We start from the raw sequence: 26,524 nt of genomic DNA, 5'->3' as shown, positions 1-26,524 counted from the left end.
GTGCAGAGGTCCAGCTCAGCTGTATGTCCTGTATCCGGAGCTTTGCTGGTGATTTCTCGTCGACGATATCGCCCGGTGTCCTATTCGCAGCCCTCAGGGATTGCCTCGATATCCACTCCATCTCGAGCAGCTTGTCGAAGATCGCCTGACCGTGTGAGTGAGGTATGACGTCGTCGTTGATGGCGTGACTGATCACGACGTGCGGCCAAGTAGAGGCCTGTCCTGCTCCTCTAGTAGAGCCTGAGCTTCCTTTCGAGTCTGTGTGCAACCGAGATCTTCCCTCCTGTATGGCTGTGTCGAGACCAGCCAGTGCCCCCTCACTGTCAAACTTTGTACGGAGTGCAAGATCCAGCCCGGCCTGGGCATAAGGGAAAAGGTAGAGAGCAGGAAGGAGAACGGGTAGGATCCCTCCGATCCTGAAGCCGGCTGCGAGCTGACTGAAGGATCGATAGGGAGCTAGTAAGACCAGACCCTGAGGAGGAGTTCCTTGCATCGCAAGCTGGAGTGTCAGCGCTGTAGCTGGCCCGGTACCAAGCGACTGACCCATTACTAGAACATCTTTGCCTGGCGAGTGCAGTGGCTCGCACGCCCGACGCATCTCCTGTACCCAGTCCCACGCAAGTCTGGCGTCAGCGTTCAGTCCCTCTTCGCTTGGTGTACCTTGCGAGTCGCCGAAGCCGCGGTAGTCAATGGCCACCACATTGGCCTGTAGGCGACTGGAAAGCTGGGCATACGCCGCCGTCCGGAACGGCGCGGCTCTGTTTGCTGCGTTGCCATGCAGGTAGATTACGACGGGATGAGTGCAGAGGGCACGCTGGAATACTTCAGACTCATTGCTGCCGCTATTTGTCTCGGTGGAGGCTTCGTCGGAATCTCTTGCAGGGACACTGGTGCTGGGTATCAGTGAGGGTACTTGAGAGCGATACACGGCATCGGGCAAAACGTGCCAGGCACCTATAAAGTTGCCATCGACGCCCTTGAGGCGCATATTACGTGTCTTGTTGGGCGCAAGGCCATATTCCTCGGGTGCGTCGAAGTCGGCAAAGAAGGGAAATTTGATGGCGTGGGCAAAGACGAAGTGTTTCTGCACTACGGGAATCGTCAGGGAGAAGATGAAACAGACATACGACGCCAGAGCGATGAGGAACCATCGCGCTATCCTCCTCCGTAGCGTTCTGTGGGTTGAAGGGAGCGGCGAGGGCGCTGCCGCAGCCTTGTTGGCGTCACTGGTCATGACCAACCCCTTGGAGCAGCGGAGGTGGTGTCAGACAGGTACCCAATACTACGAGGAGGGCGAGCTTGGACGTCAGAGTAGGACGACTGCATGTATGCTCCACAATCACAATGCCCTTCTTCCAGCCAGTCGGAGATGCAAATGCGGGGAAAGATCTCACACCGCCTCGAGTCTGCGGGCGTCCGGTGAACACAGGGCCATGGTCACCTCTCGATGATCGTCTCAGTCTCGGTTGCGAAAATAAGTCTATGATGAGATTGACGCTCGATGACTTCAATGACAGTTTGCGCCCTCTGCATGCCTGCCGAGCTTGCACTGCTCATCCCCATGCCTTTGATCAACTCGCAAGGCTCTACTAAAGAGCGAGCTCGTTGGTCGCTCCCAGCTCTACAGTCTCAAACGACAGCTGACCCTTGACTTTGATGCCTTGCTTCTCTTGTAACGCTTGGCGTAGCAGCTGAGGAGGCTCGTCCCATTCCTCATCACTCATCAGCCAAGTACCCTGGCAAATCAACACGCAAAGAATCGATGGTCAGAAGAGGTCCTTCATAACCCCCACGGAATCGCGTCGACCTCGGCTGCCTTCAAACTCACCCAATGCATTGCTACGACCTTCTTTGCCCCAATGTCCTCCGCAATCTGAACAGAATCCGCGGGAGAGACATGCTGTGGTCGCATATGCCATCGGGGGGCATACGATCCAATGGGCAGGAAGGCGAGATCAGGAGCTGAAGGCAAGACGGAAGAAATGTGTGGGTAATAAGTCGCCGAGTAGCCAGTATCGCCAGAGAAGTAGATGTGTGTTGCTGGCAGCGACGGCGCTGGGGTCATGCGCAGAGAGTAGGACGTCCATCTGCGGTGGTAAAGGTCATCGTCAGTCGCTCTTTCAGATCCTCTGTCTGGGGAGCTACGGCGCACTCACAAGCTCTGATTTACGTCGAAGGGACCTCTACCGCTCCAGTGTATTGCGGGTATCGATTGAATGTCTAGTCTTGTTCCATGGTATTCGAGCTCCTTCATTTCCCACCAGGTCAGCTCGATGATTTGATGGTCGTTCTTGACGCCACACGACCGGAGGAGTCTCCTCATGCCCAAGGGGACGATCCACGTGGTGGTATCGGGTACATGAGGAACACATCGGCTGTCGAAGTGGTCAAAGTGGTTATGTGAGACAAGAACAATGTCCAGCTGCACGCGCGAGACAATGTCTTGGATTGTGCAAGGCACATCTGTGATCCGGTTGGGGCTCCACGCAGACGGTACCGGCTGCACCTCAAAGACGGGATCTGTGAGGATAGTGATGCCCGCATATGCGATCAAGAATGTAGACTGGCCCACCCTGTAGCGGATGGATTGTGAGGGATATCGCGAGGATCAGATTGCCGCCAATCCCATCACTCAGAGCTCGCGGACAGCAGGACTCACCAAGTATACCGAATCTTGGCCTCCTCTGATGGGAGTCTGCTGAGTGCGCCGTCATCGCCTTCGAAGTCGCTCTTGCTCATCCTATGCCAGTCTTCCTCCTCTGCTGGGCTCCGACCACTGCTTGCCTGAGGATACTTGTCCCACTCAGGTTGCCGGACCGGGAGGGTTGCCTCGATTCTGGCTCTTCCCTCCTTGGTCTTCTTCAACTTCGCCAATCCTCCATCATACCACAGTCGACCCTGTATGAAGAGCACCCAAGACTTCCAAGCAACGTACTCCCAAGCTCCCTGTTCGCGCCACTCGCCAAAGGGATTCACATACCGTCCGAGGACAGAGAGGGAGGCAAAGCGCTCGATGACAGCAGCCTTCCTCTCCTCCTTGGATACGTCTTGTGACGGCTTGGACGAGCTTCTGCGCACTCTGTTGTCAAATCTCCGCTTCCTCTTCTTGATGTGTGAGTTCCTGAAGGTATCCTGCACGAGGTAGTAGACGCCCCAAGCGGCGCAATAGCCAGTGACGCCGACTGCTAGTGTCTTGAGGATACCAGATGAGGAAGAAGAGGAAGACGAAGACGAGGGGACGATCATGGATGGTCTGCCTCCCGCTCGGCCGCGTAGAAGCGAAGGCAGTATCACCAGGGGCATCGCTGGCTCAGTGGCTGGACTCGTACGCGCGCTGGTGAGTAGCTTCGCGGGGCCGGCGGTGTGGTAGGAAGTGGATATCAAGGTAGAAATTTGGCGAAATAGACTACTCCTCTGCGCCACTTCTCACTCCGCAACACTCCCGTCCATCCTCCACACGCGTCTGGCGTTGGCTACACTGCTCTCTTTGGATATATCATGTTCGTAGGCGATTGAAGGAATGTTCATTGTTGGCTCAGCTCGATGCCTTGGGGGACTAAAAAAAACAAAGCGGTAAACAAGGGTATGCGGCACATGCTGCCGAAGCGAAGGCGAAGAGAGGCAGAGCGAGAGTAAAAAGTTGTGCAGCAGCTGTGCGCAACGCTATGTATGCGGTGACGGGATGGGAGGCTTGATGGACCTCTGGGAGCGAACGGCCCTTCATGCCGCAGCAGCGATGACGCTGGCAGCCTTCTCAGCAATGCCGTATAGCGTTGCGGACAGGTGGGCGGAGATCTGTGTGGGCAGGACCGAGGCGTCGACCACGCGGACATTCTGCGTGTGGTACACCAAGAAGTCGGATCCAACAACACCGCCATCAGCTTCTGGCAGCATGGAGCAGGTGGCAATGGGATGAGCGACCGAAGAAAAGCCGGCGTTGGGGTCCAAGACCCAGCTGGCCCATCGGTCGTAACGACCTGAATTAGAGCCATCAGGAATCAATTGGAAGCCGGGAACCGATTCACTCTGACCCAATGCCTGCGAGACGGCATTGGACTTGAGTACTTTGCGAGCTCCTCGAAGACCTGCGACTGTGATTTGCATGTCTGCAGGTACACTAAAGTAGTTTGGGTTGATAGTAGATCGGGAAAAGCCAGAGGCAGAGGTGGCATGAATCGATCCCCTGGAGAAGGGAAGCATCTGCCAGGTATCGATGCCAAAGCCGCCAGCGGGGTAGCCCGAGTCCCCAAAGAATTCTACGGCTCCGACTTTCTTATCGAAGAGAAGAGTGAGTGTGTTGTTCCACTGCTTCAATAGAGACTCCTTGCTGATGACGAAGCCGCCGTTGGCTTGCGCTTGAGCCCAGTCGTTCATGTTCGCTTCGATCCAGCTACGCACGTCACTTGCGTTCGACATCAATTGGTAGATGTTCGGGAAGGCAATGACATTCGAGGGACCGTCCCCTCCAAAGTCGTAGCTGCCGGAAGGCGTGCCGATGGAATTCATCGTTTGCTCTTGAAGATTGCGACCGACACCTGGCAAGTTCACTTTAGTGGAGACGCCGATCTTGGAGAGAATGGAAGAATCGCCGATGCCGGATGATTCCAGGAAGACGGGACTTCGAAGGGCACCAGCCGCAACGATGACCTCTTTTGAGGCTCCGAATGTGGTAGAGGGACCAGTGGCCGAGGACTTCGCTACTACGCCAGTGGCACGGGCACCGCTGCCAGACGCCCACTTGATAGAGATACCTCGGTAGTTGAGCAGTACGACCAAGTTCGATCGCGAGCTTTCAACTGGGGAGAGGTAAGCCGTGGCAGATGATACGCGAACGCGGTCGCCATCTGGTAGGATTGAGTCTTGCGTGTAGGCTACCACGCCAGTGACGTCTCCTGAGGACAGGTCTGCTACTTGAGTGACGTTCAGGGCTTGCGAGAGACCCTGGACGAAAGCTGGCTGCTGAGGACCACTGTACATCGAGGGCGGGAAGCTGATATCGAGGGGTCCGCTAGTGCCATGAGCGTCCGAGTCCCACTGTGCGCCCGCTGAGCTCTGAGCTGAGTTGGGTGCGTGACTGTTTTCTGACTTTTTCATGAACGTCTCAAGGTCGTCCCAGCTCCAACCTTCGTTGCCCAGACTACCGATGCCGTCAATTTGCGACCTGTCGGGCCTGCCCCAGGAACCTCCGTTGATGGCAGTGGATCCACCCAGCGTCTTACCGGCATGAATGGTCTTGGTAGTTCCAGTCGAGGCCTGAGAAGTCGTCTTGAAGCTCCAGTCTAGGGACGAGCCAAAAGCCTGGCCATATGCCCCGAGAGATTGCACCCTGTGTTGATCAAGGCCGTGGAGGAGAGACATTCAGCAAGAGGAATCAGGAAGCGCGTCCTCCCGTTCTCGACTCACCTCGAGTCTGTCCTGGAATCTCCTCCTGCTTCGATGCACAAGACGGTGTTGCTGGAGTCTTCTGACAAGCGCACAGCCACGGTCAGACCGGCCAGACCACAGCCCACGACGACGTGGGTGTATTGCTTTGCGCTGGCAACGCTCACATCTGTGGTCACCGAGGAAGACGCACGCGCCCACAGCTCGTCCATGATGGGAGCACCATTGGAAGTCGAGGCCAGGATGAGGGCGGTGGCAGAGGCCGCGAGGGACAGGAGTTGTGCGCGCATGGTGATGCTACCGACCACGGAAGAAGTGAAAGTTGAAGATTGGGGAAGCGACGGGAAACTCGAGTGGCTTCCTGGACGCCTTTTATGTAGAGTGCTGCTCGGGGGAAGAGATTCAGGGCAGACCACTCTGGACCCGCGTTGTGATGGTGCAAGGGCAGTGCTCCAAGTGCCTGTAAGATCAGGTACCACTAGGCACAGACCACCGACGACGACGCCGGAGTCCAGCCAACGGTCGAGGTGAAGGCGAGGCTATGTTCCAGTAGGGGCCAAAGGGTGAAGGCGATGGGAAGCACACAGACGTCAGCGGGTGGTGGTGTCTCAGCCGCTGAGCTCGCTACCGCCCTGAGCCGCTCTAAGCGAGCAAGAAGAAGCGCCCTCCCTTCGTCTTGGCGCTCCGCTTCCAGACTCAGTCTCGGCCTGCGCCGGAAGTGCGACGCCTGGGGGAAACCCGCTGGTACAGGCTCAACCCCCCTTGCCGCCTGCGCCTGCGCCTGCGCCTACGCCTACGCCCAGCATCCGAGCAGACGCCCTCCTCCGTCTGAAAAGGGAAGTAGCAGCAAAGCGGGAGCACCGCCTGAACAAGTGAAGGTGATTTACATTATAGATGTGCTGGCCTCGCGGCCCAAAGGTAGTGCGGTACGTCATCCAGAAATAGAACTCAAATGCAAACAAACATTACATCGGAACACCGCATCTATGAGGGAATTGTCGTCTAATCGCAAGCGGAGCTGTCTGAAGGTGTCTGTAGTTGTATATGTGTGTGTGTGTGTGTTCGTGTGCGCGTATGCATCATCGACTTCAGGTTGGACCAGGAATCCCCAATTCCTTGCAGACCAGTCCCATACCCTGCGAAGGCAAGAACAGAGCCTTTCCATGTTGTGCTTTGGGACAGATGGCGATGCAGTCGTCGGGGACATTGGAAGACCTCAGGTACTGATACGTTGCGGGTACATCGATGAGGCTGAAGAGATTCGGCGGGAGTAGCGATCGCTTGACTGTCAGATCAGGCTAGCAACGACATTCTTTCGACATAGCAGTCATGTACTTACACATCATCTTCGCCCATGACAACCGAGAGTCGGCGATGGTCAAATGTGGTGCCCAGATCATGGAGCCAGACTGCAGGGTCGGATGACGTGGTATCAGCAGTCGGCACTTTATCTCTACGTACGCTCTGGACTCACAGATCATGTCAGTCCAAATGAATCTGCGACCAATGGTGTAGGCAACTCCTACTTCTCGAGCCACAAAGTAACCTAGAAGCACTTCGATGCCGCTAGACCACTTCTTGCCGAGGAAAGCGAAGCAGGTAGCTGTGTAGGAACAAAGTCGGACAGTCAGCATACGGAGAATGAAGCGAGTAGGGTCAGACTTGTCGCGCAGCCGCACTCACCTCCCTCCCACAGTCGGAAGCAGACCTAGAGGGGCCGATAAGCAAGCGATTGGCAACGTCAGTGATCAGCGGTAGACAAGGCGTTGTACGCCGCTTGCCTGACTCACCGGGTCGACCAGGATATGTCGTTTACCGATTTCGGGGGCTCCTCGGGCGAGCCAGCCGTGAACCCTAAGGTCAGGTGTGAAATGAGAGGTGAGCTACTGGTTGCGTGAGCTTCATGCGACATCCTGACTCTACTCACATAGTTCCATTGGAATGACTGACGATCGTAGCGTCCTGAAAATGATTCCTCTTCATGATCGTCTGGACTGCCTCGACGTGATCGTCTCTAGAGGGGGCGTCTAGGAAGCGAGGGTGGGTGATGGAGGTCGAGATGTGGGGTTGGACGAGGATGACCAGAGGCCCTTTGTACACGACGAGCCTTTTGAGGAAGGCAATGTATTGTCCCAGGCCGATGCCTAGGCCATGGAGGAACAGGACTGGAGGGGTAGAGCGCGTGGCAGCGACTCCGGCTTCGCGTGGACGTACGAGGAAGTCGCAGCCTAGCTCAGTCTCTACACGGAAGCCATGAACGTATCGCAACCAAGCAATTGCTGACAGTCCATGCGGGCAGGGGAAGGGGGGAATTTGCAGAAGTTCAGAAGGGGCAACATGTAGACTGACCTGGCGAAGGTCTCTCGCCATCGCGTGTACTCACTGCCTTCGGAAACACCATTACAAACAACATAATAGCCAAGGGGACGATGTAGGGTCAGGCAGGGGTCCAACGTGAGCCGCATTGCCGTGCACTTGGGGTTATAGCCTTCTTCGAAGTGGTATCCGACCTTTTCCTCTACGAATTTAAGGCTTCTCTCAATGAGGGCGTGGCGATCGGCATCCTCCTTGCACTCGTGTAGCTCTCGGCCGCCCAGAGCCCATGCGAGCCACTCTCTCACATTGTCTGCCTTGATGTCTTCAAAATGTGCGCCGTGGAACCAGCGCTTGAAGTTGGAGGAGAAGATGGTGATGCGTTCCTCTTCTGTTACCTCTTCCGAGCCGTTCTCGCCTACGGTGGGTACGCTGATGTCGAGACACATCTTGAGGAGGGCATCGAGTGTGTCATTGTCTACTTCTGGGGGCGGGAGTCTGCGCTGAACACGCCTCGAGAGCTTTGCGAGGTATAGGGAGAAGGGTATCTCGCATAGGGCATAGTACCAGACTATGCTTCGAAAGACGTTGCGATTGGGTCGATCCCAGATGGAGGCTTGATGGGTATGTTGGGAGTAGAGCTTGGAGAGGACAATGAGCCAACTGATGGGTGTGATGCTCCATACAAAGGTGGCCAGGGCAATGGCTGCCCAATACTTGACGACGGCCTTCATGCTAGCGGCTGTCTGTCTGTCTGTCTGTCTGTCTGTCTGTCTGTCTGTCTGTCTATCTATCTATGAAGGAAAGAGACGGAAGGACGGGCAGGAGGGGAGGATGGAGTGAGGGACGGAAAGGTAGAGGTGTTGCAAGGGGAGAAGGGTAGGGATCAATCAACGGGTGCGGAGAAGAGGTCAAGGTGAAAGACGATTGTCCATTCAATTCCTCGTCCCATCCGTCCATCCAGCCATCCAGCCATTCATCCATCCATCCATCTGTCCCTTTCCTCGATGGATGACTTGCACCCCCGGCGGGAAATCCGCTTTTGGCTCGTGTGCAGGTACAGCCAGACAGTCGTGGGGTGCGTCGAGCCACGCCTGCTTCCGGCAAAAAGGGCCAGGCCATGCACGCCGGGCCACGCCTCCACTTTCGGGGTTTCCCTCCTCTGCTCTGACGCTGCCGAGGGCGCAAATCTCACCCGTCCCTCTGACAGACAGAGGCGCGTGAGAGGCACCAGCAGCCGTTTCAACAAACAGATTGTCCCCTGAGCAAGAAAACTTCAGATGCAACCCCCGTGGGAGCATCCTGGGCCTCTCCGGGGCAGCTTTGCAGCAGAGAGATCCGCCAGGGATGATCCATAGCATGGATAGATAAGGAGCAGGAGCATATGAAAATTCTAGATAGATCTCAGTGGGCTCCTCGGCCCGTGGCAGTGGCACCTTGGGCGAGAGCGACCTCGCCCATCTCCCATCCAATCTCCCCGTCCTCTTCTCGGGATCCCCTCTGTCTTGTTCAGCCTGTGTGATTACGGCTTGCCATGCGCTCGTGGGAATACAAGGTGCTCGCCATCTTCATACACAGTCAGACGTCTTCTTCATCTCGACGGAAGGCACTATTGATCGTCAACAGCATCGTCGTCGTCGTCGTCGTCGTCCATCATCGATGCTCGAGGCCTTTGCGCGACAGTGATGGTATTCTGGGTGAGCCAGCCAGCCAGCCAGCCAGGAGCAGCACCTGGGCGGGCGTCTTCGCATCTCAGCTGCGCTCGGGCCGCATCGCGCGGGGAAGAGGGGACGGACGGACGTCTGTGGCTGCTGCAACGCGCCCACTTCCGAAGGGGTGTTGTACTAGCGCCCATTCCTACTCTTGCCCCACACTCCCTACCTCATCCCAGACTGGCTCACCGCTCCTAGACCATCATGAAGGTGGTGGTCACCGGCGCATCCGGCTTGCTAGGCCGCGCAGTACATGCTCACTTTGCCGCCCAATCCCACGAGGTCCTCGCCTTGGCAAACTCGCGCGCAGCCAGTGGCAGCAACCTCGTCCAGCTTGATCTCCTCGACACAGTTGCCTTTGCCACCCTCGTACACGACTTTGCGCCAGACGTCATCGTACATACCGCAGCCGAGAGGAGGCCAGACGTGGTACAGAGAGACCCAGACAGGTGTCACACCCTCAACGCAGAGGTACCAGGTAGGATCGCCAGCATTTGCAAGGAGGCAGGCAAACAGGCGAGGTTGATCTACATCAGTACCGATTATGTCTTCGATGGCTCAAGACCCCCTTATCAAGTTGATAGCGAATCCAATCCTCTGAATGCCTACGGTACTTCTAAGCTGCTGGGTGAAAGAGCTGTGGCGGAGCAGGGGCAAGCTGGCAAGACGACCTCTTTACGTGTACCGGTTTTGTAAGTCGCATGTCTGTGCTGGGTACACCAGAAGACAGTCAGACAGACACGGACTCACTGTGCTCTTCTCCTTCTTCTTCAGATATGGCGATGCCATTGAACCTTCAGAATCAGCAGTCAACGTCCTCACCACTACCATCGTCGCGCCATCAGACGATAGGAAAATCTCCATGGACGCATACGCTGTGAGGTATCCCACCAATGTAGCCGACGTAGCCAAGGTAATCGAACAGATCGCTCGCATGGCAGTCGAGAATCACAAGGACCTTCCTCCCATTTTGCACTTTCAAGCCACTGAGGCCATGACCAAGTATGACAGTGAGTTCTTTGGGTCTACACCATCTGCGCTCACACCCCGCTCACCGCAATGCCTCACTCCACATATTTGTCCGCAACTCTTGCTCCTGTGATGCTCACACTCACTCCCTCCCACGTACATATGCATCGACTTGCCCGATCAGTGTGTAACGTCATGTGTCGGCTCCAGAATCGGAACGCACCCCCTCTACCTGAAGCTTCCGTCACTCATCTCGAGCCAGAATACGATGTCGACCCAATGGCCGCTACCTCGAGGCCCAGACATTGCAAGATGGATACCAGTGTGCTGCAGTCATTCGGCGTCGACGTGACTCATGTCTCTTTCGAGTCTTGGTGGGGAGAAGAAATGGAGAAGGTGAGCGGCATTGGCCAGGTGCATGATTTCCGGCCAGAATTGATGGACTGATTGCCGCGAAATCTTACCAATTCGCCTTACAGCAAGCGTCTCTGGTCACCAAAGCAAAAGAAGAAGCTGAAGCCAATGCTGCTTTGGCCCTTTCGTCAGCCGACGAGGCTAACGGCGTTCAAGAAGGCAAGGATCGGGATAGCGTATCGGGAGCAGAGCCGAGTCCGCAGGAAAGCGGGACGGGAGATTCCCCCGAGAACGCGACATACATCAATCAGACGGAAGAAATCCACCCTGATGGAGCTGCGAGTCGCCCGACGCCAATGCCTGCGCCACATGCCGAGCCCGGCGATCTGTCTACGATCACTGCAAAGGCCGGCCATGACTCTGTCGCAAAGGCATCTGCCCCTAGTGCGGTGCCGTTAGCCACACCATCGAGCCCAAATCCTTCGTTCTCGTCCCTTCGAGGGAGACCAACGCCACCAGGCACTTCTGATGTGCGAAGTCCGAGCACTTCGCAAGCACCCTCGCTTCGTAACGCAGAGGGCGCGATCTCATTGGCCGTCGAGTCATCCGAGACGATTGTCTCCGCTTCCGACATTGCTCAAGCACCGGTAGACAGTCACTCGAACATCGCCGGCTCGAGCGGCCATCAAGCCTCAGAAGACGCTCCATCTGACTCTTCAGATGCTGCTGCAGCTCAGGCAGGTCAGACGCAAACAAGTCTTGGTAGTGCCGGTGGTCTGGCAGCAGCTGCACAGCTATCTGATAGTACTATAGCAGAGACAGTGGGCCGCACACAGCACTCCCCCTCCGGAGCAACCGATGACGATATCTATGGCCAACCGTCACCGCGTCCCCACGGTACAGAACCAGCATCTTCCCTGTCTCTAGCCAGTGATTCAGCCCGTGAAGCCACAGAAGCCAACACTGACAGCAAGATTCACAGCGAGGTCAACGGCACCGCAAAGTCATCCTATCTGTTCCTCATCAAGGTCGGCGATCCTCACAAAGTCGGCGAGAGCATGACGGGCCACATTCTGTATACCGTACGGACACAGGTGAGAATGCGGACCAGTCAGCGGCGCTCTCATCGAATTTCTAGGTGGGACCTACTGACTTTGTCGCTTTCTTCCTCAGACCGATGCTGCTGGCTTCCGCGCTTCCCAATTCTCTGTCCTTCGACGTTATTCCGATTTCCGATGGCTCCATGCTGCGCTCGTCCACAACAACCCGGGCATCATCATCCCACCAGTCCCGGAGAAGGTTCGTGGTCTAATCTCACGCTTTTCGCCTGATCTAGTCGAGACTCGACGACAAGGCCTCGAGCGGATGGTCAACAAGGTAGCCAATCACCCAGAATTAGCCAAGGATGACGACCTGAAGCTGTTCCTCGAGAGTGACGATTTTGGCAGAGACGTCAAATTGCGAGACGCAATGAAAGGCCCAGTACCGACGCCCGAGGCCAAGACATGGATGGGATGGAGTGGTACTGTAGGCGTCAATAGCGGCCAGAAGTTTCACGAGCATGACGAATGGTTCGATCAGCAGAGGGCTTACCTGGATTCGCTGGAAGCTCAACTCAAACAAATGGTCAAAAGCCTGAACACCCTAGCCCAGACCCGCAAAGGTGAGCAGTCGTAGCCTGTCTCGATGACAGCGACCTTTTCTGACGCCATGGCCTCCCCAACGCTTATCTATCAGATCTCGCTGATTCCATAGCGGCCCACTCACATGCCCTCCTGATGCTCTCGGCAAGCTCTCTCTCTCGCTCCCTTTCCGCGTGCTTTGCTGGGCTGGGCGACCTGCATCGTCGTGCTCAGGAGCTGGAAGACATTCAAAGCGATTCGGACACACGACACTTTGGCAGTGTACTCTATGAGTACGAAAGGATCGTTGGAAGCGTCAGAGTGAGTAATGAGAGGTGTTCGTCTGGACTAGGTGTCAGAACTTACAGCGACGGATTGATGCCTGCCTTGACGTCTACAGAAAGCTTTTTCCACAAGAATCGACTGCTGGCATCTGATGCAGAAAGCCGACGACGAGCTCCGCCGCGTCCGCACGAAGCACGAGAAGGTCAAACGAGAGAGTGCGGCAAGCCATTACTACGAGGAATCACTCAAAGATCTCGCGGAGGCGGAGACGTATGCTTTAGAATGTCACGCCAATTTCGACCTAGTCAGCCGTCGGACTAAAGACGAGATGAAGCGTTTGTAAGTACGCGGTACATGTGCTTTGCGCGATGCACGACCACTGACGTCATTCGACACCTGTACGATCTGTCTCCACAGTGACCGGGAGCGCGTGCTCGATATCCGGACTGCCATAGACTTGTGGCTGGGCGAGCAGATAGCCCGTCGAGAGGAGCTGCTCGAGGAGTGGTATCAGTACTCGACAAAGTGTCTGTCTCTAGAACTGTCCGAGTCTAGGGGGGCGGTTCCCTCTCAACCTGCTCCTCCCAGCCACCAAGGTACGCTACCAAAGCAGTCCTCATTCCCCCAAGAGCAAAGGACTCGCACGCTGACGACGACGCCTTCCTCATCGTCGCTGAGCAGATCCGAGTCGCCCGAGCACACCACAGAGCACCGACCAGGTTGCCAGAACGACTCAGGACAAGGAGCCACCGGAGCCAACTCAAGCGCCGCCGCAGGTCCAACAGGGAGCACAGCTGTAGCTGCCGACAGCGTCAGACCAAAGGCAGCGGAGGTTGCGGACGTGGACTTGTCCACAACGCTCGATGTGCCCAATGGATCGGATGAAATGGGAGGACAGTCAGTGCAGGCCAAAGAAGATGATATTAGGAAAGGGAGTGCTAGTGCTACGTCGCCAGTCAAAGATCCAGCAGTGCGGCAGGCTTCACAGGAAGTGCGAAGCGCTGCCATACATAGCAATGTGTCACAAGTGGAAGATGACAATTTCTGCATTGGCTCGCGAATGGCCCAAGTCCAGACACACCCACCCAGTGTGCGCTATGGTACTGTGCGTTATCGTGGACGTGTGGCGAAGAAAGAGGGCAGCTGGCTCGGCATTGAGTGGGACGACCCTCTTCGAGGTAAACACGATGGTCAACATGAGGGTACGCGCTACTTCACTTGCTCTCGGCCTGGTCGTGTCGCGAGTTTCATCAGGCCGCCATCCGGTCTTTCTGCAACCCTCTTCATAGGAGGCGTGGCCTTCCTTGAAGCTCTTGAGGCGAGGTACACGCATCGCACGGAAGAACAGGTTGCGAGTGGAGATGATGCCGTCCCTTCGCGCCACACTCGAAAGACTGTCGCCGACATCGACATTGAGGTGCCAAACCTGGACAAAGTGATCAACAAGGTCACGCAGCTAACAAGCTTAAAGACTGTCTCCTTGACTGGCCCTCCAGAGCACAAGGGGCCCGAGAATGCACACGCCGTCTTGCCTGTATCAAGCCGAATAGAGGCGCTGAAGACGCTTATAGGCAGAGTCGGCACTGGACCTAGTCTGAGCCTAAACGCTCGCCTTATCGGCGGAACTATACCGAGTGAGTCATCGTGCCCCACTGAGGCCAATGGCACCAGACCGCGAGCTCCTGACACGACCAACGTGTACCTCTTGTCATCCACCCACAGACGTCAATCACTTGGACCTGTCTCAATCTCTCGTCTCTTCGTGGACATCGATCGCGTCGATAACACGCCATCTTGCCCACCTGCGGACGCTACGTCTCGACTTCAACCGGCTTCCTGCTCCAGGGTCGGAAGAGGATCCCGGGCGCGATATGGTGGACACCTTGGCGCATTCCGAAGGGTTCCAGCGACTCAAAGAGCTCAGTTTGAACGGGACACGAATAGACTGGCCACACGTCTGCCGCCTAGCTCGACATCTGCCTTCGCTGGAGGTTCTAGAGTTGAATAGAAACTGTCTTGCTGGCATCGAGAGCACTGTAGCCACTCAAGCACCTTCTCCACCCATCTTCGGATCTCTGCAAGAGCTGGATCTCTCGAACAACGAAATAGCGGATTGGCAGAGCGTTGCCATGGCCCTATGTGAGCTCCCAGAGCTGGCCAAGTTGAACCTCGCCAATAACAAGCTCGCCGTCATACCTGCGCCAGACTGCACGCGCCGGGAGGAGAGATTCCGGAGACTGGCCTCAATCAACCTTTCTGGAAATCCTCTCTTAAACCTACGAGGACCCGATGACCTGCTCATCGAGCTCGATGTGGTCTGGACATCGATCTACGCCCTCGATCTCTGGTTTACTCACGGCGAGCGTGACGACCCGGGTGTGCGAGTACTGAAAGCTTCTCCAGCGCAATCTAACGAAGAGGCAGAGCTCGCTCAGTCAGACAATCCCGAGCAGCTCTCTCCCATTCAGCAAGAGCTGCAAAAGTGGAGCATGAATCTCATCGCAAGGTTGCCACATCTGATGACTCTCAATGGCACCGATATCTCCCCTCGTCAACGGAGAGACGCTGAGGACCAGTGGCTGAGCACTCTAGAGAGACGCCTTGAAAGCGCGGAAAGGAATGTGAAGACACCCCATGGGGAAGCTCTGGACATCCTGACCAGATCGCTCGAAAACAGAGAACCGCGCTGGCGGCCTCTCAGAGCCGGTAAGTCACAGATAGCTCGTCTCACCTCTCGACAGCGGATCAAAATACTGATCTTGTTCTCTTTGACAACAACACAGCCCGTGGCTTACCCACTTTGGTCGATGCTCTGCAAGCATCTGAACAGCCAATCGCAAACACGATCAAAGCCAATCTTATCAATCTCACGCTGCGCATCAGCTCAGTGGCGCCATCAGCGCCACTTGTCACCTCACCATCAGAGCGCACTGTCACTGCCTTCAGTGTTCTACCTTCGCAAACACTGAAGGCGGTGCGACCTCGTGTTCTCAAGGCTCTGAAGATTAAGCCGTCCGTTCTCAATCGTGCAAAAGCCAATCGGGATCCAGATGGAGAGGGCCAAGTCAGATGGTACGGCGTTATCCGGAATGGCTCAGGCACCAATCCAGTAGTATTCGAGCTAGATGACGACATGCGGGAGCTCGCCTGGTGGGGATTCACGGGCACGAGGGAGACTGGTCCTGATGCGGCCACTGGGTCATCTCAGCTTGCAGATGAGATCTGGCTCTGTCTTCCTGAAGCGGGATTCAATTTGTAGGCTTAGTCACATTCAATACCATTACCTGCAGAGGCAGTTGAGACACGCGAACCTTTGAAGTTTGAGATCCGGAGTCGTCAGTGTTCGACGTTGTCTCCATTGTCGTTGACACAGTGTTGTATGGCTGACAAGTGGCGATCTCAGCGCGGCTTCCCCTTTGCGCTACTCATTGCGTTCTCATATGACCGTTGCAGCACGTGAGCTCGTACTCAAAGCTGCAGGCCGTGTGGTTCGTGCGCTAGGAAGCTAGACAAGACCCCACGCTCTCATATCTCACCATTCTTGGGTGTATGTTGAATAGCATTACGCAGTGGATTAGTGTCCAATGACTCGGCTTGCTCCTTCCGTTCTCAAGTGACAAGTGAGACCAAGATGTGCTTGCAATGCAAGCTTCGTGATACTTTCCAAAGCCGATGCCAGTACCCTTCCATTTCCATACAGCAGATGAAGTACGTACATACAGTACTGCTCCCTCAGGTCGCCACGTCACTGCTGGACAGTCAAAGACAATCTGGGCAGTCCTTTCCAATGCATCGGTCGCCGTGCTACAAGCTCAACTTCGTGTATAGTACTGTACGATACATATTGGTCCACAGGGTAAAGCCAGAGAACACCACAAACAGATGACTTATTGCACGTACCCTTATCTGTATTTGTCGTGATCCCTCACAGCGTACTTTCCTGCTGAGTTCTCTAAACCTCGCACTGTGTCGTTGCAAACAGCAGCAGATCGTCGATGGTTCTGCCCCATCTGATTCTGTGACCATGAGCAGTAGGACAGTACAATACTGGACTGTAAGGTAATATTGAGACTGTGTTTCCATGCGACTAGTGCAACAATGTGTCAGATGATCCGCGTGACTGCCCGTCATGTATGTCAGAAGCTACTGCAACGCGATTAGACAAGGGGACACATCGCGTCACGCAACCCTGTTAGACAACTTGTACAATTGCAAGCTGCCATGCACATACAGTAAGCAATCTCCAGGGCTTTTGACGCTTCGCTCCGGCTGTTCAGGTGATACATCAGTACAATACAGTACGGTATAATCGCAGTTGTACAATACAGTCATACTGTATCTGTACAGTCGAACCGCAACACCCCACAGAGTGTCATACTGTGGTTCATTGCTACCATCTTGATCAGCTCTCTGCACATCCAAAGTGGCAGATTGGCAGGAAGTCGGCAAGGTATCCTAGAATGGTAATTGCAACCCAGGCTTAGATTGCCTGTTTCCGAGAAGCACTTTGCCGGATAGACTACCACGCTGTTAGCCCGCCTTTCATTTGGCCGTAATGGAGTGACAATAGAGGTACTGTACCCAAATATGCCTGAGAAAGAGCGGTTTTTTGCTGAATCTGCATAAATATTGCAAAGTCATTGCAAACGCTTGCTGTACATGGTCTCCGGATGTCACGGCACACCAGTCACCAGGAGTTGAACCCCCAATGTTGAACCCCCAACGTCACTTGAACCCCCAACACTTGAACCCCCAACGCCAGTTGAACCCCCAACGTCCCAGCCTCAAGCCAGTACCTCAGCCTCAGCCTTCCTCTCGTCATACCATCAAGTCTATACCCTCAAGCACATACCCCTTGCCTCCTACCCACAGTCCTACCCGTCAGGCTTGCCCACCACGTCTGCTCACGTATGCCCAGGTTTGTACCCCCAACGTTGAACCCCCAACGTCTGCCTGCAGGTATTCAAACTCCGCTCAGCCACGCGCATATGGCACTGGGCCAGTGTCAAGTTGAACCCCCAACAGGCACTGGACCAGTGTCAGTTGAACCCCCAACCTCAGCCTGCCCCTGTCCTCGTAGCCAGCCTTGGTCTCAAGTCTTGCTTGTCGAGCCAGTCATGTCCTCCTTTCCTTTCCCCATCTGTTGTCTTGTCCATCCCCTTCGTGTCAGCTTGCCTGTCAATACCAATCCCCTTTACCGTGCTCAGAGTCTGCCTCAGGTCTGACCCTCGACCACTGGCCTCCCCCCTCCGTGCCCCACCGCCGTAACACCGGATTTCTCTTTATTCTTGATCTTCGTTGGTGTGAGCGTACTGTACTGCAGCCATGCACCTCGTGTTTTTTCTCTCAAGCTAGCCAGAAGAAAAGTACAACAAGATACAGTACCTTGTCAACCGGCGCACGCAGCCAACCTGGCTTGAAAGCTGAAGAAGAGACTCAAACAGAACGTGAGGGTGATACTGAGTCTGATTATCACTGTACTAAGGTCGAACAGGATTTTGTCTCAGTTCATTTGCTGCCTTTTGAGTCACCTTGCTCTTGCACATTGGCCTAGTACAAAATGCGCCAGAAATAGGTACAGATGGGTGCGGTCAGAGGGTAGCTATAACAAGCTCGCATTTGCGCACGTCATACTGTATATGTTGTCTATACTCAACTCTTACTCTACGTCTCCACTATGACTGCTATGCCTTTCCCAATCCTAAGCAGACAATACCACAAAAGCTGAAGAGCGGCAGAGCGACAGAGCAATGCGCAATGCAGGCCTGTGATACATTTGCTTTCTTTTGCTGCCTTCTGAAATACAGTAGACACAAAGATGCAAGTGTTTCACTGTAGCTGTAGAGCGAGTTTCCCAGGCTCTGGATCGACTGCAGATGCAGCTACATTCTACTCTACTTGTCGTCCGGATCTGGTCAGTTTGTGTTAGATTTCGGCAGCGTAAGCACCACTTCTGCGCTTGGCTTGCACTTTGCAGACCGAACTAGACAGCAAGTCTTGCTCCAGCAATGTCGGAATACAAGAACGAGCTCCGAAAGAGGATTCAATATAGTATAAATACTGTCTTCTGAGTATGATCGATACAATACAGATCTGCTGCAGCTGGATAGACTGCGTGACAGCAGGAGCGAAGAAGAAGCTATCGTACAGCAATTCCTCTTCCTTGGTACAGTGAGACGACAAGCACACTGGTCTCATCAGATTTACGTGATGCGCTGCCGTAACAACTGAAGTAGCGCTTGTGCACCTGCACTACATTACTGTACGGTGATATGCCTGTCGCACATGCCCTTGCGTCACCCAAATGTACAGTATCACAGCGTCACAACAACTCCGTTGTAATCAAAAACGGGAAGGGCTAGATTCTGCTGCAGCTGGCTGGAGTCGTGTGGCAAGAACAGTATGTTACGGCGGTCGGGCACGGAGGGGGGAGGCCAGTGGTCGAGGGTCAGACCTGAGGCAGACTCTGAGCACGGTAAAGGGGATTGGTATTGACAGGCAAGCTGACACTAAGGGGATGGACAAGACAACAGATGGGGAAAGGAAAGGAAGACTCAAGGGAGTCGTCGAGCAAGACTTGTGATGGCAGAGACAGGGGCTGGCACGGGCAGGCTGAGGTTGGGGGTATAAAGGACACTGGTGTAGTGCCTCATGCGCGTGTGGAGCGGAGTTTGAAACCAGGTTGGGGGTACGAGGTTGGGGGTATAAGGTTGGGGGTACAAGCCTGGGCATAGGAGAGGGGACGTGCTGAGGGGGCTGAGGGGGCAGAGGCATGACTGGTGGTCAGTGGCTGTGAGCTGGGTCGTGGAGGCTTGATGGTATGCTTGCTGGGCTGGGGGCTTGAGGTTGGGGGTACAGGGTTGGGGGTACGAGGTTGGGGGTATAAGGTTGGGGGTATAACTTGGGCGCGTGAGGTTGGGGGTATAACTTGATGGCGTGCCGTGACAGAGCCCTCTCTCTTGAGATCGACTCCGGGCGATCTAGGACTAGCTTGAACAGACTGGACAAAGGACTTGATGGCCTTGAGGCGTGCAGGTGTGCAGGGCTTGTCAGGATACTTGGTGTGGAACTCGATGACCAGTGCATCGTCATGAGCCAGATCTGAAGCAGTAACCCAGGAGTCCTCGGACTTGTCATAGCCAACCCAATTGACAAAGTATTGCAGAGCACGGCGGTAGATTCTTGAGTCTAGGATCTTGGCAACCTCATACTGCTCAACTCCATTGATGATCTCTGGGGGAGGAGGAGGAGCAGGGGCCTTGCTGGGGAACGTGGACTGATGCCAGGGCTCAAGGAGGGAGATGTGGAAGACATCGTGAATACGCATGGCAGGAGGAAGCTTGAGCTTGTAATTGACTGGGCCAAGACGTTCCAGAACTTCAAAGGGACCAGAGAACTTGTCGTCCAACTTGTTGGATGGTCTTCGGGCAGGCAGATTGCGTCGAGACAGACGGACTAGATCACCAGGCTTGAACTGAGGGCCTTCCTTGTGATGACGGTCGTAGTACTTGGAGGCCTCTTCTTGGGCTTGCTTGAGACTGTTCTTGATACGATCTTGAACTGCAGTCAGGTCAGAAACCATGTCTTGCACGGCTGGCACAGTAGTACCTCTTGGTGTCAGATCTGAACGAGGATGGTAACCATAACAGGCATAGAAGGGAGACTCAGAGGTGCTCGAGTGAGGAGAGTTGTTGTAGGCAAACTCGGCCAGGGCAAGGTGACGAACCCAGTCGTCCTGCTGGAAGGAGGTGAAGCAACGAAGGTATTGCTCAAGGGTCTGATTGACTCTTTCAGTCTGGCCATTGGTCTGAGGATGGAAGGCCGTGGAGTACAGGGGCTTGACATTGGCTTGGGCAAGTAGCTCTTTCCAGAAGCGTGACGTGAAGGTAGTTCCACGGTCAGAGAGCAGCTCATCTGGGAAACCGTGGAGTCTGACAATGTTGTCAAGGAACTGACGTGCAAGGTCTGGGGCAGCGTCTGTGGTCTTGGCTGGAATGAAATGAGCCATTTTGCTGAACCGGTCAATGATGACAAGGATGGCATCGTGGCCACAAGAAGCAGGGAGCTGGGTGATGTGATCCATCGAGATTGATGACCACGGACGGGCAGGGACAGGCAGGGGCTGGAGTAGTCCAGAGGGTTTCTGACGAGGGACCTTGGTTCTTTGGCAGGTGGGGCATTGCTTGACGTAACGTTCAACATCTGAACGCATAGCAGGCCAGTAGTAGTTCAAGGACAGGAGCTGAAGAGTCTTGACTCGGCCAGGATGGCCAGCAAGGGGTGAATCATGGGTCTTCTCAAGGAGCTGGGTACGCAGAGGTTCAGAAGCAGGGATGTAGAGACGTTCTCCATAGTACAGCAGTCCACACTTGACCGTGTACTCTGAGCTTGGTTCTTGAAGAAGCTGAAGATAGGCTGTGTCCTGTGTGGATGCCTCGAGGACAGAGGTAAGGAATGGGTCCTCCAAGTCATCCAGATCTGGGCAAGGATCTTGACGAAGCTGAGATGTAGTCGCTGAGACCAAGACAGGCTGGAGAACTTGCAAGGCTTGTTGATCCAGGAGCGCACCCCCTTCTTCAAGGAGGTCGAAGCGACGAGACAGGGCATCAGCGCGGTTGACATGGCCAGGACGGTACTCAAGGCTGTATCTGAACTGTTGCAGGATCTCATAGGCATTACGTTGACGAAGGTTCAGATGACGTTGAGGTTCCATGAAGAACAAGAGGTTCTTGTGATCTGTGACAATGGTGAAGGGCTCCTCTAGACTATGAAGGTAGTGTCTCCAACGAGTGAGACAGGCAACAATGGCCAAGAGTTCACGGTCTCCAACAGGGTAGTTGAGCTCTGAGCCAGACAGGGAACGAGAGAAGTAGGCAATGGGGTGGAGTTTCCCACTTGGTTGGCGTTGGGATAGGACTCCTCCAATAGCAGTACCAGAAGCATCTGTGGTAACCTCGGTGACATAGCTGGGATCAAAGTGTTTCAAGATGGGAGCCGTGGTGAAAGCCTTCTTGAGGGTCACAAAGGCATCTTCACCTGCAGGTGTCATTTGCCACGGTGCCTTGACATTGTCCTCGGTGGTCTTGGTCTTGGTCAGGTCTGTGAGTGGACGAGCAATGTTGGCATAGCCTTGAATGAAGCGACGGTAGAAGTTGGCAAAGCCAAGGAAAGCTTGGACATCTGTCTTGTTACGTGGGACAGGCCAATCCAGCACGGCAGAGACTTTGTCCTCGCACATCTTGATGCCAGCAGGGGAGATGTGGTAGCCAAGGTACTCGGTGGAATCTTGATGGAAGGCACACTTCTCAATCTTACAGTAGAGCTTGTGCTTGATCAGACGTTGCAGGACTTCTTGAACTTGGTTGACGTGATCATCAAGGTTGTCAGAGAAGATGAGGATGTCATCCAGGTAGACGAGGACAGAGGTATCCAATAGGTCACGGAAGACGTCGTTCATGATGGCTTGGAACGTGGCAGGAGCATTGGTGAGCCCAAAGGGCATGACAACGGACTCAAAGTGTCCAAAGGGAGTCCTGAAGGCAGTTTTCCATTCGTCACCTTCCTTGATACGGACCAGGTTGTAAGCACCACGGAGATCCAGCTTGGTGAAGTACTTGGCTGACCTGAGACGGTCCAGAGCATCAGAGATCAATGGCAGGGCGAGACGGTTCTTGATGGTGAGAGCATTGAGACCACGGTAGTCAACACAGAGACGAAGCTCTCCTGACTTCTTCTTGACAAAGAGCACAGGTGATCCAGCAGGGGACTGTGAACGACGGATGAATCCCTTCTGAAGGTTCTCATCAATCCAGACACGAAGGGCTTGAGACTCCTTTTCTGACAGGGAGTACAGACGTCCAAAGGGGGGCTTAGATCCTGGTTCCAGAGGGATGTCATGACGGTAGGGAGACCTCGTGGCAGAGAGGTCTGCAAGGGCAGGACTGAAGGCTTCCAGCAGATGATGATACTGACGTGGAAGTTGGGTCTTGAGCTTGGCTAGGTACTCAGGAGAATCAAGAGACTCGGCTTGGATTTCCTCGAGGTCGTCACTGGAGATGGCAGAAACTTGGGCTCGTGTGAAGTTGTGATGGGCACTTGCATCAAAGATGCCACAACCATCAAGATCACCGTCAGTGAGGAGGTCAAGGCATTGACTGGCAGAGACAAGGGCAATGTCCAACTGATCACTGAAGTGGACACGCTTCCTGACGGGGGTCTTGATGGTTGACGGGTGCAAGGATGACTTGAGGTTCTTCTGAGGCAGGGCAGAACGTAGAACAAGGGGCAGGGCATTGATCAGGTTGGGAGAGTCCAGGCAGTACCGGCTGCAATAGGGAGACTTGAACGTGAGCTGGTTGGTACGGAAGCTGACCTCTGGGTCGTGCTTCTTGAGCCAGGGGGAACCAAGCATGATGGGGACGGAGCAGGGAGCAATGACAAACTGATTGATCTCAGAGTGGTTGCCAATGACGACTTGAACAGAGGTGTAGTCCGTGGAGACCTTAGAGGGGGCCTTGCCGTACCAGCCAGAGAACTCCCTTGCTTGGGACAAAGGGTAACGTGGAAGGTCCAGCTGCTTGACAAGGTCCTCGTGGATGAGGTCACATTCTGATCCACCGTCCACCAGAGCATGGGTAGGGCAAGAGAGCTGATTGGAGGAATGTAGGGTGACGGGGACAAAGATCTGGGATCCTTGAGAGGGTTCCAGGGGAGCAGGAGTGGTAGCAGACGAGGATATCGAGAATTTGATGGGGCTCAGGCGTGCTCCTCCGACGGCTGAGCTGACGCAAAATCCTGGGTGGTGGTACTGGGAGCAGCAGAGCCAACTTGGGACGCAGAGTCTGAAGGGGACAGGGATACCGTGGAACCAGCACGGCCATTGGCCTGAGGCTTGCGAGGACAGTTGGTAGCGTAGTGATCAGGGAGTCCACAGTAGAGGCAGAGGTTGTTGGTACGGCGGTATTGCTTGTCAACGTCTGACAGAGGTCCTCTCTTGGAGGAACGTGAGCTGTCAATGTCCATGGGTACAGGACCATCAGTGGGACGAGACGTGGTGGACAGGTTGCCAGTACGAGGAGCAGAGTGACTTGGAGCAAAGGTTGATGACGACGAGGAGGGATTGCCATGAGAACGTGTAGCAGGGTTGGTTGACTTGGTGATCGTGGTGTTGTTGTTTCCTCGAGGGGCATGATAGGAGTTACATTCTTCATCCACCTGAATGGCCTGGTTGATGAAGTCGTTGAGATTAACAAAGGTCTTTCCAAGCAGAGCATCACGGATCTCATTCTTGAGGGAGCCACGGAACTGAAGCATAGCATGGTACTCAGCAATCTTGAGGCGTTCCGTAGCCATCCTGAAGTGAGTGGCATAGGCTCGTACAGAGGTTACTTGTTTGAGGGTGGTAAAGCGTAGCCAGGAGGTCTGATCATCGTGGGGGTCACCAAACTGAAGAATGAGCTCGTCTTTGAATGCTGTCCAGGTCTTCATCCAGTCAGGGGTTTCTTCGTTGCTGATGCCAATGAACGGGGCAGCCCAGTTGGCAGCAGCTGAGCCGGCTTCAAAGTAGCTGATAGCTCCATAGACTCGAGTGGTGTCAGAGGTCGTGTGGGTCAGGGTGTAGTGAAGCTCGCAGGACTTGATAAAGGACATGACCTCGGCGTGGCTCCTTTTGCCACCATTGAAGGTGACAGGCTTCGCTGGCTTGAAGGTAGACTGGGACATAGCCACGGGAGTGGCCATGATGGCTTCCTCGGTGTCCAGGGATGGTGCAGATGCTTGGGTGATGGTAGAGTTGGAGTCGGTGTCGGATGAATGGTTGGTGGTGTCTCGATAGGGGAGCAAGCCAGCTGGTAGCATCGACCAGGGGCCTCGTGGGATCTGTTGTAATGTTACGGCGGTCGGGCACGGAGGGGGGAGGCCAGTGGTCGAGGGTCAGACCTGAGGCAGACTCTGAGCACGGTAAAGGGGATTGGTATTGACAGGCAAGCTGACACTAAGGGGATGGACAAGACAACAGATGGGGAAAGGAAAGGAAGACTCAAGGGAGTCGTCGAGCAAGACTTGTGATGGCAGAGACAGGGGCTGGCACGGGCAGGCTGAGGTTGGGGGTATAAAGGACACTGGTGTAGTGCCTCATGCGCGTGTGGAGCGGAGTTTGAAACCAGGTTGGGGGTACGAGGTTGGGGGTATAAGGTTGGGGGTACAAGCCTGGGCATAGGAGAGGGGACGTGCTGAGGGGGCTGAGGGGGCAGAGGCATGACTGGTGGTCAGTGGCTGTGAGCTGGGTCGTGGAGGCTTGATGGTATGCTTGCTGGGCTGGGGGCTTGAGGTTGGGGGTACAGGGTTGGGGGTACGAGGTTGGGGGTATAAGGTTGGGGGTATAACTTGGGCGCGTGAGGTTGGGGGTATAACTTGATGGCGTGCCGTGACACAGTACTACGTCCAAAGGAGTACTGTGTGAGCACTCAGCACATCAGCCTACCGTACAGTACTGTGCAAAACTTGGCACGACACCGTACGGTCGCAAAATGTCTTCTGAACGTGTTTCGGAGCCGTGACACTAATGCATCATGCTGTAGAGCGTGTCATGACAGTGACATACGGCAAAAAGCGTGTTATGCCGCTCTCTTTTGCTCATTTGCCATACACGTGTGGGGCTTACCATTTGGCACAACGAGATGTGGACATCGAAAACAAAAAAAAATACAAAGACTGTTGAGGACGAAGACTTAACCGGCTGTCTCGTCCAACTGAGCAATACCTACTGTACTGTACTGTACTTACTGTAGCGTGAAGTAGCCCTGAGGTACTGGTGATCAAAATTTGAGACGTGCATACTGTAATCAGCTTTCATCGGGACTTGTCTGTCGGGCCACAATGTAGTGTAATACAGTATTGTACTGTATGCGGAACTGGAAGGTGGGTGGTAGGCAAACCGTAATCATCTCTTCCTTGCGTTAATTTTCAGCACAGAGTCAGACTGATAGGGCCTCACGGCAGTGTGAGGAAGACCATTGACTTGTACAGTACAATATTGTATTGCATTCAAGCAGACAGCTGCTTGCGAGCAAAAGTGATGGATGGTACGACGATCTACGGGGCGTTGCTCAGCTCGTTGGTCGTGTCGGACATCGGATCTACACTTTGCCTTTCGTACAGTAGCTACAATGAACACTTTCCCGGATTTCTGTCGAAGTCTCTTGCCGTTGCCGATGTCTGAGGGCTGTCCGACATGCCGTGCTGGCCGTGATGCGAGCTCAAAGCCCTACACATCTCTGTGGCCGGTCGTGTGCAGTGCTTCAACAAAGGCACGCGAGCCAACCGCGGCACGGCAGCATGCTTTAAGTAGGCGAAACAACATCACCCAGAGGGCTGTCGCACAGTCATTCCCACTGTATCTTGTCACTCTACCTGACTCTCACACGTCAGAGTCGTGGCGTGTTGCACTTGGCCGCGGACCGAGTGTCACTGAGTGGGTGCAAGCTACATTATGGTGATAGAGCAAGGGCACAGGGCGAGAAGTAGGGACACAGACGATGAGGGTGCAAAAGTCTGGTAGGAGCGGAGTCAGCATAGAGATCCTCTTGCCCCAATTTCAGCTCGTAGCACAGTCAAGGTGCCCCTCTGCCACCACGAATATTGTGAGGAAGACTCAAGGCCTTTTCTCTCGTGTGCTTCTGTATGAGAAGAAATCTCAGCCTGCTTCGCTTTGATGACTGCCTGACTCTCGCTCAACTAGAGTAGGAGGCGGGCGTGCAAGGGATGACGATGAGATGTGGACATACGCAGACGGGTCACCAGCGCAGTCAACGAGGACATGTGTTGCGCAATACCACTCAATCGGGCGGGCATATTACCTGCTTGATGATCATTGAGCCGCCCACCAGC

The 26,524-nt window shown here is 54.7% G+C and overlaps 6 protein-coding genes across 6 annotated transcripts; 2 read left to right on the top strand and 4 right to left on the bottom strand.

Moving 5' to 3' along the window:
• Positions 1-127: 127 nt before the first annotated feature.
• BCV69DRAFT_235178 (alpha/beta-hydrolase) lies at positions 128-1,222 on the bottom strand (the record flags this gene model as incomplete). The annotated part of the gene is made up of 3 exons (XM_025489901.1): positions 128-225; positions 304-850; positions 914-1,222. Coding segments are annotated over 3 exons (954 nt in total), but the record flags the coding sequence as incomplete, so codon positions are not given.
• Positions 1,223-1,589: 367 nt separating this feature from the next.
• BCV69DRAFT_249942 (Metallo-hydrolase/oxidoreductase) lies at positions 1,590-3,246 on the bottom strand (the record flags this gene model as incomplete). Its single annotated transcript, XM_025490364.1, has 4 exons — positions 1,590-1,736; positions 1,829-2,087; positions 2,157-2,573; positions 2,660-3,246. 4 exons carry the CDS (start codon positions 3,244-3,246, stop codon positions 1,590-1,592), a joined length of 1,410 nt encoding a protein of 469 aa, XP_025347052.1.
• Positions 3,247-3,720: 474 nt separating this feature from the next.
• BCV69DRAFT_250238 (alcohol oxidase) lies at positions 3,721-5,594 on the bottom strand (the record flags this gene model as incomplete). The annotated part of the gene is made up of 2 exons (XM_025490373.1): positions 3,721-5,326; positions 5,404-5,594. The coding sequence occupies 2 exons, from the start codon at positions 5,592-5,594 to the stop codon at positions 3,721-3,723; spliced, it is 1,797 nt and encodes a 598-aa protein (XP_025347051.1).
• Positions 5,595-6,250: 656 nt separating this feature from the next.
• BCV69DRAFT_283420 (hypothetical protein) lies at positions 6,251-8,688 on the bottom strand. Its single transcript, XM_025492704.1, has 7 exons — positions 7,766-8,688; positions 7,310-7,661; positions 7,173-7,236; positions 7,066-7,090; positions 6,857-6,985; positions 6,722-6,791; positions 6,251-6,633 (listed from the first exon to the last, which is right to left on the bottom strand). The coding sequence occupies exons 1-7, from the start codon at positions 8,427-8,429 to the stop codon at positions 6,471-6,473; spliced, it is 1,467 nt and encodes a 488-aa protein (XP_025347050.1). The 5' UTR covers positions 8,430-8,688; the 3' UTR covers positions 6,251-6,470.
• Positions 8,689-9,292: 604 nt separating this feature from the next.
• Positions 9,293-12,976, top strand: BCV69DRAFT_271045 (NAD(P)-binding protein; the record flags this gene model as incomplete). Its single annotated transcript, XM_025490943.1, has 7 exons — positions 9,293-10,099; positions 10,182-10,417; positions 10,561-10,772; positions 10,856-11,824; positions 11,904-12,393; positions 12,468-12,673; positions 12,753-12,976. Coding segments are annotated over exons 1-7 (2,823 nt in total), but the record flags the coding sequence as incomplete, so codon positions are not given.
• Positions 12,977-13,093: 117 nt separating this feature from the next.
• On the top strand, positions 13,094-15,946 carry BCV69DRAFT_283418 (RNI-like protein). Its single transcript, XM_025492703.1, has 4 exons — positions 13,094-13,233; positions 13,319-14,271; positions 14,360-15,343; positions 15,421-15,946. The coding sequence occupies exons 2-4, from the start codon at positions 13,524-13,526 to the stop codon at positions 15,894-15,896; spliced, it is 2,208 nt and encodes a 735-aa protein (XP_025347048.1). The 5' UTR covers positions 13,094-13,233; positions 13,319-13,523; the 3' UTR covers positions 15,897-15,946.
• The last annotated feature ends 10,578 nt before the right edge of the window (positions 15,947-26,524 follow it).

Source organism: Pseudomicrostroma glucosiphilum (assembly GCF_003144135.1).
Source record: "Pseudomicrostroma glucosiphilum strain MCA 4718 unplaced genomic scaffold BCV69scaffold_9, whole genome shotgun sequence".
NCBI lineage: Eukaryota > Fungi > Basidiomycota > Exobasidiomycetes > Microstromatales > Microstromataceae > Microstroma > Microstroma glucosiphilum.
Note: the sequence above shows the minus strand (reverse complement) of the source record. Positions and strands in the feature narration are given on the sequence as shown.